Source organism: Phoxinus phoxinus (genome assembly GCF_949152265.1).
Source record: "Phoxinus phoxinus genome assembly, chromosome: 19".
Taxonomy (NCBI): domain Eukaryota; kingdom Metazoa; phylum Chordata; class Actinopteri; order Cypriniformes; family Leuciscidae; genus Phoxinus; species Phoxinus phoxinus.
The window spans coordinates 12,050,555-12,066,211 of NC_136894.1; the positions used below are offsets into that span (position 1 = coordinate 12,050,555).

At 36.2% G+C, this 15,657-nt stretch overlaps 1 protein-coding gene across 1 annotated transcript; it reads left to right on the forward strand.

Annotated features, from left to right (window-relative positions):
* Positions 1 to 1,199: 1,199 nt before the first annotated feature.
* On the forward strand, positions 1,200 to 15,378 carry sacm1la (SAC1 like phosphatidylinositide phosphatase a). The gene is made up of 20 exons (XM_079590782.1): positions 1,200 to 1,257; positions 4,195 to 4,292; positions 5,736 to 5,810; positions 5,910 to 6,037; positions 8,443 to 8,592; positions 9,056 to 9,115; positions 9,194 to 9,227; positions 9,475 to 9,576; positions 9,656 to 9,741; positions 9,840 to 9,926; positions 10,004 to 10,072; positions 10,165 to 10,244; positions 10,855 to 10,953; positions 11,166 to 11,304; positions 11,563 to 11,632; positions 11,736 to 11,808; positions 11,885 to 11,978; positions 12,063 to 12,155; positions 12,345 to 12,402; positions 12,925 to 15,378. Exons 1-20 carry the CDS (start codon positions 1,229 to 1,231, stop codon positions 13,059 to 13,061), a joined length of 1,761 nt encoding a protein of 586 aa, XP_079446908.1. The 5' UTR covers positions 1,200 to 1,228; the 3' UTR covers positions 13,062 to 15,378.
* The last annotated feature ends 279 nt before the right edge of the window (positions 15,379 to 15,657 follow it).

Below are 15,657 nucleotides of genomic sequence, written 5' to 3' on the forward strand. Positions count from 1 at the left end.
ATAAAAGTAGAATTTCTTAGAAAAAAAATGACCCCACTGACCCCAAACTTTTAAACGGTACTGTATATGATATGTATCTTTGTGTATATCATGTAATCTCATACAAGTGCTAATCAGTGACTGCAATGATGTTCACAGTTGTGCAGTTGAGGGGAAACATCCTGTTGTGGGTTCCTTTGCAGGTGAAACTAGGTTTCCTCTTTTACACTTACCTTTCTGAGGGTTGGGGGTTACCCTTGCCTCCTGACTCATCTTTGGGTTGGGTTTGTGGGTGGGGGACTATGTCATATGCATAATCACACTCCTTAAAAAATTAAAGGACTGGGATTTTTTTTAATGATTGCTCAATTTGAATAGCTGTGGAAAACATACACACGCAACACACAGGTGATCTTCCAACAACCCGAACTTGCTCAAAAATTGCCCCGTGTATTATCGCCTTTACACTTGCATTTTCATATACAGTACATTGCACAATATATGTGTGTAAATGTGTGTATTTACTTGTGGGAGACACTGTTTTTATGATATTATTTTTTTAGTTCTTCCCATTTTGTGTTCCCATCAAGTGTCCACTTGTGTTAAGTTTGTATTATTTATTTAAACGCATAACTGTAAGCACTACATAAAAAAAAGACAAATAATACATTCAATATAAAAATAAAATAAATTAATTAATTAAACTGGAAAATGAGATCACAATGTCTTAGAAATGTGTTGTGCTTATTGGGATGGAAGCCACATAAGAAAACAAATCGTGTTTTGGTACATAATTTATAATAAAAAGTCATAATCATGAGATAAAATGTCAAAATTATGACATAACTGTCACACTTATTATTTAATCTAATACTTTCGACTTTTTATGTCAAATTAGAATTTATCATATTATGGTTATAATAATTTTGACCTTTTATGTTATATATTAAACTATATTTTGTCAACTTTTAATTTCATAAATATGATGCTTTATCTCATAATTTGTACTTGTTAATAAACAAACTCAATCGCTTTTTTACTGTTTGAGAAGTAAATAAATTATATATAAATTATATATATATATATATATATATCTTACAAAGAGAGACCTAATAGTATATCAAATTAGACAAATACTCTAGGTGCAAATGAGGTAACCTGCACCGTGACGTCTGAACCAGAAGCCGCAACTTCCGGTCACCACTCCCACATATACGTCACGTCGGATTTACCAAACCCGGAAGTGAAGATGGCGACCGCCTACGAGAGGTTCAACCTGTAAGTTGAAACTTTTATTCGAGCACAGCGACATATATAAACCCATACAGCGCTCAGTTCCACTTTAATGAATGTCAGCTTGTTTAATGGCAGCGTCTGTGGGCGCTGTCAGGGTGTGTGGTTGTCTGTACAGGGCAGTTTTATGTTGTTGTGGAAGCTGTACAGGCTTAAGCCGTTCAGAGACAGTTCAGATTGGCTGTGTATCAAAACCCCATGAGCTACCTGTCTAGACAAAACGTCCGAGGCGAACCTTTTCACTGAATTTAGGCAATACAGCGCACCTGTGATTCGCCAAATGCTGTCTAGGCAGCTCACTGGGTTATTATGAGACCGTGTGGTGAGTCTGGACAGCACCTGTTCTCATACATGAGTGAGAGTGCAAGTTAAGTTGCTCATTTTTGACTATGCTTAAAATGCACTGAAGCACAGTGATCTGTTTCAGTGCTGCATTTGTGTAAAGCTGCTGTTAAACTGTTAATGCTTTTCAGTCAATACATTATTACTGCTATACACTTTTTTTGTACAGGATGACATCTATTATTTCTTTGAAATATATTATATTTGAAAAAGCTATTGAGAACTATTAGATGTGTATATAAATATCTAGTCATTTGACTTATTGGTATGTATCTATACTGTTAAAATTGTGCTTTATTTAAGGGGTGGAACTGCAGGCGCACCATTGTAAGGGAAGTTTGTTAACCTGAATGGAATGTCACTAGCCCACACCTTGCATCAACATGACATTTGGTTATCAGACACTGATATAAGTTACAGTGGACTGTCTGTATTCTGAGTTACTGACATCTGAACATGGACGGTTCTGAGAACGAGGATTTTTTTTTTGCACAAGATTATTATTTTCATGGCAATTTAAATTAAAATCATCTTATATGGGCACAGATTTTCTTTCCTTCAATAAAACCAGTAGGCTATGTCAGAAACATAATTTGGCCCATAAGAGTCTCTATGCACTTTAAAGTCACCATGAAATCAAACTTGACAATTCTTGTTTTTATGGAAGATTGCAGTATTCTATTCATCAAATGATTTATTTATGCACATTATTATTATTTCTTTAAAATTCATATGTCCTCCTTGTAATCCCACAACGACATCTCTTCAGTTTTCTGATGATGTGTTTACTGGTAAGAGGGTGGGACAACCTGTCAATCACATGAGACCGCAATAGAAAACCAATTCCCGATGGGCAAAGTTTTTTTTTTTTTTTTTTTTTTTATAAATAGGAAAGAAAAGACTATCGCAACCTGTGTTTCATGCCGATTTAAAAAATACTACCATGATGTGTATTTCTGTACGTTTTACAATTTAAATAATATAAATTTAAGCAATTTAAGTTGCTTTTAGAATTTTTTTTTTTGCATCACAGTAAAGATAAAATGTGCTTAATTGTCATAATAATGTTACAATACAACATTTTTTAAATGTATTGTTAAAAAAATATTGGTAGTAGTTATTTATTTGATTTAAATATTATTTGTTTATTTAATGTATTTATGTTATTTGCTGTGGTGACCCAGACATGTTCTTTACAGTCTTTTAGCTTCACCATTATGTGTCCTAAACACCAGAATATAAATTATTGTTTGCATCAGCTTTAATTATGAAATTTGCCTTCATTTTTATAAAGTCTACTTTGTTTTTTGAGGTACAGTAAGCCTTTGAGTCTTATGAATGGCCTCTTGCATAATAAAAAGAACATTGCAAGTGGTATTACAGAAAAACTATAATGACATTAACCCTTGCACCATAAGCACTGTGTGTGCTTAGACTCATTATCCAAATCACCTTTATTCTCTCACCACCAAAACAAAGAAGTGTAGTGGTGGGTGAAAGTTTTTGGTACGTACTGTACAGACAGTGCACTTTACAAGGCATGACATGTACATGAAATATACACGATACAAATTAAAATAGACACATGATACAGAATGTAGGCTACATAATACAAAATCTACACAATACAGGATTTATTGTGTATATTATTTTGTATTTAATGTTTTCTATGATTCACAATGGCTGTGTTTTGTCATATACAGACACGAGACACGGTTACACTTTATTTTAAGGTGATGTAGTTACATTCTACTCTTTCAAATACTTACTATAAAGTACTTAGTGATATAATTTAGCTACATGTACTTACTATAGAGTTAGGGTTATGGTTTGGTTAAAAATACCAAGTTGTTGTTTAACCATGTGTCATCTAAACAAACTTGAGCCATCAAGTAAATTTTGAAATTGAGACAAATGCCTCAGTCCTATTATGCACTAATGGTTAATGGGGCTGAGTTTAACCGTGCAAGCGCAGGATGCCTGACGCGTTAAGTGGTGCACAGAAAGTGCTTGCTCAGCATTTTGGCAAGGAAGGAAGACTACAGTCATAAAAGGTGGACACGCGCATAGGATGTGTTATTGAAACAGATTCTCAAACTCCTCACACTGTCGAAACTTGCATAAAGAGATAATCCAATCCTATCTGTCATTTTGTCTAAACTTTATAAAAAATATGCACAGCCGAAATTAAAAAGTATTTAATTTATGATTTATGACGCTGCTGATAATCTGGTCTCTACAGATGGTCTGAGATGAGATTAACTTTAAAGCTATGATGTTTCTGACGATGTTTCGTCTTGTTGATATTATCACTTGTCAAAAGCTTCAGTGTTTTTTGTCTTCACTCAGTAATGTTTAGAACATTTCCAATAATCTTGCGATTTCCTACCAGAATACAGATACTAGCTAACTTCCATATGCTAACCTGCCAAACCCTGACCCCTTGTTTTATATCGGTAAAACCTGTGAGAAAAGACTCAGAATAGACGTGCTGCTCTTACTTTAATCAGAAATATTTTGGGTTTAAAAAATAGAACATGATTGCTGATTTTTTTTTCTTGTCTTTTCTGCTTTTCATAGCCATGCAACACCTGAGAAGTTCTACATTGAGGCTTGTGATGATGGAGCTAATGAAGTGTTGGTTATTGATAGGGTGTCCACCGAGATGACCCTTGCAGGTACGGTTTGATGACTAATAAGATTGGAAGCCAGTCTAAATACTTTGTATTCCATTAATTTTTTTATACAAATGACCCATTCTGTTATAATACACTTTGGTGTCCTATATTTTTTTTAAAGCACAAATGTTTTACAGGACAACTACTGGAAATGTTTGATAAACCTTGTCTAATTTAAAATTAGCCCAGCATGAGAAATTATCATATTTCATATCAAATCTAAAAAAATTCTAAAAGTCTCAAAATGTATGTACATGTCTCAGCTATTTTAAATTGTAATAATATTTTGCAAAATTTCAGTTTTTACTGTATTTTTGTTCAAATAAATGCCACCTTGCTGAGCATAAGAGACTTCTTTCAAAAACATCTTACCAACCCCAAACTATTATCTATTGCTAAACAATTGGCAAACTACCAAACTAGGGTGTTTAAACTATATTTCTAAATGTCCCAAATTTCAATTACAGGAGTACAAAAAGTGAATGGCAAATAAAAACGCTAATATAAAATGTAGTTTGTCTTCCTGAGGTTGGCGATGAACATTTTCTGAAGGTTAAGCACCTCATTTCTCTGACCATGTAAAAATAAAAGTACAGTGAAAGATTTATAGTATGGGCTGATTTGATCTGACATTTCTGAAGAGCCTCAACATGCAAGAGAATCAGACCTTTCAAAGTGTACTGGCATCGATTAAAAGTTATGGCAGCTATTTGGATTTTGTCGTAGTTCTCTGTTTTAGGTAGTTGCTGTGTTAAAGGTGTATCCCAGAAATAGCAGAGCACAGCACTGTTACTTCCTCGTGCTGGAGCAGAGAAGTATATTAAAGGGGACCGGGACCTATATTATCTTGATTTTGAGGTCTATTAGATTAGGTTTTCATGTTTAAATGTTAAAAAAAAACATTATCTTATTCTTTCACATATTTTACATTGTTGCAGCACCTCTGTAACGCTCTTTTTAGGTACCGTCTCTATAAAGCCCCTCTTTTGAAAACGCAATGTGCTCTGATTGTTTGTCTGGATCAGTATTTTGTGATTGGTCAACCGCTTCGAACTTTGAATTTCGGAAATGTCACGCACCTTACCATAACCACGAGTTTCAACTCATTACTAATGCAACTTAACCAGGCCCCGCCCTTTTCTGTGCATGAATTGTGTGGGAATTATTTCAATCAGGGATATTGTGACATGTAAATTCCCAGTCGAGACCCTTCAGGGAGTTCAGAAACAGTGATTACTGATAATAGAGAATAACTCCCTTTGAAGTGACTTTGTGTTTTGTAACTTTGCAGACCTTTTTCACGCTCAAACAGCAACATTACACACTAAAGATTGTTGAACATGTAAAAAAAGTGTAATAGGACCTCTTTAAATCTTCCCAATCTGCAAAATGGTTTACTGTCATTTGTATGGTGCATTAATGTTTTTTTGTTTGTTCTTGAAGGTGTTAAGGACATCCCCCCATCAGGTGTAACCAGGCCCATTTGTGGAATCATGGGAACTGTTCGCCTTGTGGCTGGTAGGTCCCATATAATAATGTTCCACAGAATGCGGAACGTTAATTGTATCACGTACATGTTTGCTTACCGTGACGCATGACTTTTTTTGGCTTCTTCAGGGATGTACCTCATAGTCATCACCCGGAAGAGGAAAGTGGGTGACTTGTTTGGCCACACTGTGTGGAAAGCGGTGGAGTTTGATGTGATTTCTTATAAGAAGACCATTTTGCACCTCACAGATATTCAGGTCATCAAAGTCCCTAACCTCAACTTTCAGTCTAATGCTGATGTTTGTAACACCTTGAATAGAAAGTGGGCTCTAAATGTCACTTGTTGTTTGATGAGTTTCCCAGTACGTCTCTAAATCATAACCAAAGGTTTCCTGCTATGATTCTTTAGCCTTTTTTCTCTATTTATAGTTTACTCAGAAGTGCTGTGATAACAACGCAGCTGATGCAGCTCCAGTTTGTGAAAGCGGGATGAACTCGTACAGTAAATTTTTCATTTGAGCCCACGCTCAGAGCTCAGTGATATCTCATTACAGTGTTGTATACTTGCTGCATTATTTAGCAAGGCTAAGACTTCGGCTGAAACGCTGGCCTTGGATACAGCCGGTGAGTAGACCAGTAATGGGCACAGGAAATGTTTCCTGCTAGAGTTGAAAAAGTGCCTGGAAGCCTTGAATGCAAGTGCAAGTGGACTAACTAGACCGATAAAGTACTCCAAACACCTCTGAACCTTCAGATAAGAGTATCTGCTAAATTAATCTGAATGATTCATCTGCTAAATTAATTTACTGCTAAATGAGTAAATGTAAATAAGAATAAAGTATGACAATTTAAGGGTTCAAATCTGCAGTGAATGCGTCTAGCGACGGTTTAATTGCATTGTTTTGTCTCAAAATGTGCCAGACCACAATTTAATAAGAAAATGCGAGTACGTTTTGCGTTCTCAGCGTTGTTTGCATACTTGTCCAAACTATGATTCTGGCCTCACTTAATAAGACAGTGAGATGAAGATGCCACACGTTTACTAATCTGTTGCTCACCCTAATTTTGATTCCATGCATGAATTGTCTACATAATGATTTATGTTAAATATTGTGACATTTTGAGCTAAAGGTTCTGCTGACCAGGTTCTTCTGGGAGGAGGACTCAATTCAGGTCGTTCCTATTCCACCCCATTCCCAGAATCAGAGCTTTGGCTAGTGGTCACTGACCGCAGAAGGGATATGCACAGATTGAAAGTCTTGCCATTGACCTAGAGCGTAGTTTTGGCACCTGCACATTTAGCAAAGTTTGTTTTCAGTTAGAATGAACGAGTTGTGCCAAAGTAATATTGCCGTGAGTGCTGTGTGTGATGCATTGGAGCAGATTAACTTGTTAACATGCATGATGTGAATACATGATTTGCATAAGCCCAACTACAAAACTTTTTTGAACATGACAAGCTCCTTTTCTTTGTCAATGTCATGGCTTAGCACTTAGCAGTTAGATCTGCTCCAGATACTTTCCCCCGGTTTCACAGACAAGGCAGACTAAAATGTATGTTTGAGCAGTTTTAACTGAAAGCAACTTGCAATAATATATCTTAAAATGCCAGTGCTATTGTTTTGTCTCTAGATGCACACTAGTAGTTTTTTTTCTTTTTCTAAGGCATGTTTATAAAAGCTACTTAAATATGCTTATTGAACTAAGGCCTAATCCTGACTTAATCTAAGCCCTGTCTGTGAAACCGGGCCATTAAATCTTCATGAGAGAGATGCAAGTTCAGATTTGGCCCACATTATATTGTGACCCAAATTTGCCAATTGTCTATTATAAATTTAGTACAAGTCCTTTTTTTTTTAGCTGAAAAGAGAGAAACAGACAAAATAGTATCATTAAATTATATTAATGATACATTAATAATAGAAACAATTGTTTTATTATTATAAGTATGATTGATAATTATTAGTTGTATCATTAATAATTATTTTTTACATTTATAATGTAAGGTGAGAAAACACAGGTTTCATGCACCTTTTTAAAGAAAAAATCCAAAATAGTCTTTTAAGTGTGTTTTTTATAGCACTTTATCTATCTGCGTCTGTAGATTTCAATTACAGTACATATCTTTTAAAGGCCGCTTTCTCAAAATGAGTATTTTCTCCTACTCTGAGTCAGAAATCTCCACTTCAGCAGCACTTGCATAACACCAAACTTTACAGGTTTATTCCTATTTATATTCTGAAGGATTTTTACAGAGGGGTTTATATAATGTTCCTGATTTTATGCAACATTTATTCCTAAAACAAATTGTAATTTCATTTTTCTGGCTATTGACAGTATTTTGATTTCGAGAGTGACACAAAGAGATATCCAAAATCCCCTCTGTAAAATCTATATATTGCATCATTATTTACCATAATTGTAAGGTTTACTTTTTGTTATATTGCTAGGTTTTATTGTCAAGTTAATTATAGCTCACCCTTACCTGATCACATTTCCCCATCTTCTCCCCATTATGTCCTGTAATTTCTTTACTTTTTCCATTAATAAAATTGCCAAAATGCCCCAATTAATGAAATAATAAAACAACAACCCTAGTCTTATTTTTGTTCGAATTATGTATTGCCTATAATCTTATTCAATGGCTGTTTCATTCTCACAGATGCAAGACAACAAGGCGTTTCTGACTATGATTAGCAGTGTACTCAATACAGACGGTTTCTACTTCTGCACGGACTATGACCTGACCCACACCCAACAGCGCCTGTCCAACACCAGCCCGGACTTCCAGGAGATGAGCCTGCTAGAGAGGGTGAGCAGAGGAAAGACTGCAGATGAGAGCGAGTGATGATGGTAGAAGAGAGACAGAGCTGTTTGAGGTTTCAGTGGCAGAAAGAGAAATAGAGCACAGCAGGGTGCAGGTTGCTCTGGTCAGCTCATTGTCTCAAACCGCATCCCTAATTTACAATTCACATCAATTCACAGGAGATGTGCCGTCTCTTTGTGAACTAGATTTGCAAAGCTCTTGTTTTACAAGCACACTTGCTGACATGCGGGCACACAGTGTGTTTTCCCTCATGTTTTGTTTTCAAAGCCAGATTTTATGCTTTTGTGTCTGGCTTCTTTTTGATAAAGTTCAAGTTTTGTGCGTTCAAACTTCCTGAGCATATTTGGTTGCATTGTTCATCATGCCTTTCATCCTGCAAAATAACAATAACTTCTCAGATGATCTCTGGAAGTTGTTTAGTTTGGTTTTCTCTTGTCTCTCCTCATAGGCAGACCAGAGGTTCGTGTGGAATGGAAACCTTTTAAGAGAAATCATCTCACAGCCCGAGGTATAAAACTATTCCTAATGCATAAAACATTAAACATGAGAAAATCAAATGTGCTTATTCACTGGTTCCCCTTTTCAGCTCCACAAATTTGCATTTCCTGTCATCCATGGATGTATCCTTTGAGGTGTATTTTAACAACGTTGTTCACGGTTAAGTTGCTCTCTTTATTTGGCCTTGACTGTCCGGATAAAGAAAAAGAATCTCTAACTGGACATGACTAGTTTAAAATCCATAATCTTCAAATACATTTTATTTAGCAAGGGGATTGCCCCTGTCATTTGCACTGTAAGTTGCTTTGGATAAAACAGTCGCATTAGTAGTAAAACCATGTGATATTGAGGCTTAACCCATTGCTTCAGTTATTGTGATGAAGCCATGCTGCATCAATGGGAAGGTGTTTCAGTGGATCCTCATCTCTAGACGGAGCTGTTTTAGAGCGGGGGTTCGATATTATGTCAGAGGTCAGATATATTCAAGCATTTATACAAATGCACACAGTTGTCTGTACTGCAGATATTATAATTTCCCCCTGCACCCCAGGCATTGACTCAGAAGGACATGCTGCTAACTTCGTTGAGACAGAACAGATAGTCCAGTACAATAATGGGAGAGCGTCCTTTGTGCAGGTTGGTTGAAATTACTGTTGGCCTCTATTACACAGATATTTGTTGTTGACCTCCCAAAATTCACCTCAGTAGTCCTCTTTCACTCTCCTCTTACACAGACTCGGGGCTCCATGCCCTTTTTCTGGTCTCAAAGACCCAACCTGAAGTACAAGCCCAAGCCACAAATAAGCACCGAAACCAATCATGTAAGACCACATCTATCTGTCTGTCTGTCTGTCTGTCTGTCTGTCTGTCATCTATCATTTATCTTATCTGGTTGCAGATGGATGGATTCAGGAGGCATTTTGAGTCACAGGTTCTCATTTATGGCAAACAAGTGATTCTAAATTTGGTAAATAAATTCTTACATTTTTCTTATGGTAGAATATTTCAGAAAACTGTAGCCATTGGTTACAAAGTTTAAGATAATTGCTTTGTCTGTAGGTGAATCAGAAAGGATCTGAGTTGCCCCTTGAACAGGCCTTCGCCAAAATGGTCAACGGCATTGAAAACGGACTCATCAAGTACTTAAACAGATTTTTTTTAATGCCTACAGGTGCCTTTTTAGTCGTGTTTGCTAAGGCAATTATTATTGCTCATACTAGAATTTGGGTTTTTGACTTAAAACTAAGTATTACACGATGTCAGATGGCTCAAATCATTCATCTTGTTGAGAAGTGTGCTCTTTGACCAAAACACTGTAAAAACAGTACTATTTTGAAATATTATTAAAAAAAATTACAAAGCTGTTTTCTATTTTAATATACTTTAATGTATTCTTGTGATGGCGAAACTGAATTTTCAGCATAATTACTCCAATCATGATCCTCCAGAAATCATTCTAATATGCTGATTTACTGCTCAAGAAACATTTCTTATTATAATCAATGTTGACAGTTGTGCTAATTAATATTTTTGTGGAAACCCTGAAACATTTTTTTAGGGTTCTTTGATTAATAGAAAGTTCAAAAGAACAGCATTTATTTCAAATAGAAATCTTTTGTAACACAATTTTTTGTTACATTTAGTAGCTTCTAAAAACTTTACTTAAAAGCAGATATCTTATGATCATATCAGATCTGTCTATTTGCCTCTTGTATTTCACTGTGTAGTGACGCTTCTGTTTCATTTGAGGTACATAGCCTTTGACTTTCACAAAGAGTGCAGTAAGATGAGATGGCATCGCCTCCAGATTCTCGTTGATGCAGTTTCTGAAATGCAAGACGAGTTTGGGTTTGTATTTATTTCTGTACTAATGTAATTTCTATAAATTTTTATAGAAAATATTACATAAGAAGCTTTTGGAGATGACACAAAGACTATATGTCTGTGAAGAGAGGATGGAAAGTCTGATGTGTAAATATGCGAGTCATTTAATCAGGACTGTGGTCTCTGATGTCGTCACTGGCTCGCTTTTATCTGGTTCTTGAATGTTGATTCTGCAGGTACTTTATGGTGAGCTCAGACGGGAAGGTGTCGTCCGAGCAGTCTGGAACCTTCCGCAGTAACTGTATGGACTGTCTGGACCGCACCAACGTTATTCAGAGCCTGCTGGCCAGACGCTCCCTTCAGAGTCAGCTACAGGTGAGAGACCGCATCACAAATAGCCTCGTCCTAACCAGGTGTGACGCAATTGAGGATACTTACGCACTTGACTAATTTGTGTGGCTTTGAAACTTCCTAGAAACTTGATGCGTCATGTCTTTTTAGGAAGTGTAAACGCTTTTGTGCGGTCATGATTGCTTGCAAACATTTAGAAATCAATTATATGGATCCATAATGTGGTTGACAATTGTTTATCATTATGTGTACCTCCTCACCTTGAGCTGCATGTCATTTCAGAGGATGGGTGTCCTCCATGTAGGCCAGAGGATTGAGGAACAGGCTGATTTTGAGAAGATTTATAAGAACGGTGTGTTTATATTTCTAGAAATTACTTCAATACACACACATTCTCCTGTTATCGCCTATAAATAAAGCAAGAAACCATTGTTTTCATTTACTCTTTCTCTCAGCGTGGGCAGACAATGCCAATGCCTGTGCTAAACAGTATGCAGGAACAGGAGCCCTGAAAACTGACTTCACCAGGTACTCGTCCCAGACTCCTTTCAGAATATCTGCAGTTGTGTACGTCTACCGTTGTAACCTTCACCTTTGACCTCAGAACCGGGAAGAGGACTCATTGGGGCTTGGTAATGGACGGCTGGAACTCAATGATCCGTTATTACAAGAACAATTTCTCAGACGGGTTCAGACAAGTGCGTATGACATCTTTGTCTTTATGTCTTTCAATCAGACCCAGTTTGCTGTGGTGAATTTTAAGTAATCGACTTTGCCCACAGGACTCTATCGATCTCTTCCTCGGAAACTATACAGTGGATGAAACTGATGGCTTGACGCCTCTGCACGCGCAGAAGGACTGGAAGTTCATCTTGGTCAGTGCTTTGTGCATACTGCTTGTAAAATAATTCGAATCAAAAGAGGTCAATACCATGATGAATAAAAAAGAGAAAATTTAGTCCAAGCTGCTTCAGGCAGTCCTAACATTTATAATTCAACACCACCAGCTGCTGGTCATTTCCTACATTTTTTATATCGCTATTTCTCTGTAATTCCTCCCGCAGCTTCCTGTTATTATGGTGGTGGCTTTCTCCATGTGCATCATCTGTCTCCTAATGGCTGGTAAGGTCATTATAATGCAATGTGAAATAAAGCAATAGGGTCATATCATACCCTAATTTTATTTTTATGTCCAGATACATTCATCATAATAATAATAAATCTATTCAAAAATCCTTTTAAGATGCATTTAAGATTTATCCAATTTATTCATGCAGTGACTTCAGTGCCTCTTCAGTGATGAGCGTGTTTTTAATTTCTCAATTAAAATTAATTTTAACCGTGCTGATATCATAAATAATAAAAAAGCCTCTTTAAAGGGGTCCTATTGTGCTTGTTAGGGGTCCTAACAGTTGTTACTGTTTGAGCATGACAAAGTCACTCCAAAGGGAGTTATTCAGTATATCAGTTAGCACTGTTTCTGAACTCCCTGAAACGCCTCGATTGTAGTCTTGAGTTTCCTTCCGGAAATGTACACGTTGCAATATTCCTCATTTAAATAAATCCCATTTTCTTAGAAAGCTTGAGTTAGAATACAGTAGTGCGGTAGTTTGTGAATAATAATGGATCTGTACTCTCTATCAGGTGACACTTGGACGGAGACCCTGGCGTACGTGTTATTCTGGGGAATGGCCAGTGCTCTTACGGCCGCTGTCATCGTGGTCAATGGACGAGAGTTTGTTGACGCACCGAAACTGGTCCAAAAAGAGAAGATGGATTGAATATACAGACCTCATTCTTTCTGCTCTCTGTTTCCTCTTCATTTTCCTCAAAGTTTTTATTAATCTGCTCTCCACACTGTCCTTAAACTTCTTCAGCAGAGCAAGTATCCCTGTTTCCTGCTCCTATAAAAAACTGTATTACCAGCCTTTATTAGCTCATAACTTCACAACACTTACTTACGCACTACAACTTTCCTTTGAATCATAGGACATGGTGTCCAAATTTCCTTACTAGTTTAGTTTCATCAGTTCAGAATTGCTCATGGGTTGCACAAGATCTCCAGCCTGTAAGTGCATTGTGGACATAGCATCTTATTTCAAAGCTGTTGTGTTGTTACTTTTTGGAGATCAATCTAAATTGACCCGTTGTGAAATTGGAGTTGTTGTTTTGGCTCTAGAGTTTTTGCTTTATGATATTGGACACCAGACATGTGCCCATTGGCCCAGTCTATGGGTTGACTGATCAATGAAGGTCTATTCTAACTAGATTGCTATGCAAGTGAATGTTTCATGATGCATCAGTGGCTCATCCCTTGGTTGTTACAATTTATGTCCTCTCAAATCTGTCCCGAAATCAGCATTGGTTGTATCTTTAGTTCTTCTTTGCAGTAGCAGTTTGGGTTTTAATGTGGTTTCCTTTTGTTCTGCCAGCATGTTTATGGTTTTGTGTCCCTCATAAATGATAAAATTAGACAGCTGTGGGGCCACACTAGGGGGAGAGAGAGGTATTAAGCACTTTCTTTATGAGTTTACAGAAAAAAATGTGAACAGCACTTTCCTGTATGACTTCTTTATGTCTCTTCATGGACCAATGAACACTAACAGATATGGCACGTATAAAGTCACTCTTTAATGGCTCTTTGATTGCACTCCTCTTTAATGTTACCAGTTCAGTGGCAGTTCATTAGACGGAAATAGACCTGTCAAATTGGCTCACACTTTTAATTGAATTCACTTAAACTATACTGACAATTGAAAAGGCATTCGCTTTTGATTCAATTATTTAGACAGGTGGCTTCATGAACAGAATCAGAATCATAAAATTGTCCGTTTTCTGAATGTTCACTTGCATGATGGTGCATTTCAAAATGTCTTACCTTTAACCCACCAATTTCCTTTAGAAACTTAGACACATTTAGCAAGGTTTTGTTTGGGGCAAATTAATTACTTTAAGGTCTTCCTTTTGAACTCATTACTACCGTTAGAACTGGATGGTTATCAGTTTGGTTTAATGTAGACAAAGAATGTAGATTTTGATGCCTTTATATCTGTGTTTTGTAATCCTCTGCAAATGATAATGCAAGCTGCAGTAACTCATATGGGAAACATTTCAACAGGATATTGCAAATGCCAGTTTCATCAAATTCAATTGGGGGCATATTTTATCCATTTGCTTTGTGTGCAAAGATGAAGAGAATATGCAGTACAACTTGGAATTAAAATGACTGGATGGAAACAACACTAATAATTAAATCCTGTACGTTTGATGTTTACCTGTGTAAATCTGATGTGTAAACTGTACATTGGAAAGAAATTACGAATATATATATATAAATATGAGTGTGTCATTGTAATAATGTACTGTACAGTGTAGTTTACAACATCATAGCTTTAGCACTTTTTGGTTGAGTTATTGATCAATCGAAGTGATGTTACTAATCACATTCTTCCATCACAGGGTTGGATGAATATGGATTTCATTCCCTAGATTATGAACTGCATCATTATATTTCCAGGGTGCGATGGTTTGAAGTGTGTTAAATTACATATTATCAATATTAATTGTGTTTTGGTCTTGTTCCTGACAGTGTTTTAAATACTGTTTAATCTTCTTTCTCATCTTGTTTGATTAAGAGAATATATGCTCTGAGAATACATTACAGTGAGATTTATGATTACTGTGGTCATTAAGAAATATTCAGTACTTACCCATGATTTCAAGGGAATAATTTGTGAAACATTACATCAGTTGTCTTCAATAGTCTATCAGTCTTGTCCTTATCAGTCTCTAACATCTGCAGTTCTGGTGAAAAACCACACTGCTTAAGACTATTGCTCATAATCTTGGTATTGTTTGGTTTTGAGTCATTGAGGTGTAATTCAACCACTGTAACTGATGGATTCATTATGAAAACATGCTTAATAAATTCTACCAGTAAAATGGTTGTTCTGCTTCTTGCAAATACTATTAACAGAGCTGAGACAAAAACATCTTCTGAGTTTATGAGATAAGTCTCTGGTTTCTAGTCTTCAATCAGCCGTGTTTTTCCATCCATGTAAATAACATTAAATTAATCATTAAAATTAACTGATAATAACATACTGAGATTCCAATTCTTTCTGGTGGCTTTGACATGTTTCTGTTTTATATTCACTTTAATAATTTCTCTGTTTGTAAATATCTCTTTTTTTCCATCCTGAATTCATAGCGCCTCCATGTGGTTACTCATTGTATGCAAATTATTACCACGTAAAACAAAGATTAAAGGCCTTTTGACACTAAACTCAAAGACAGGAAAATGCTTACTGAATTTTAAGTTAAAAATACAAAGTATACAAGCTGTCAAACCAATTACATATGCCTAAAATATAAACA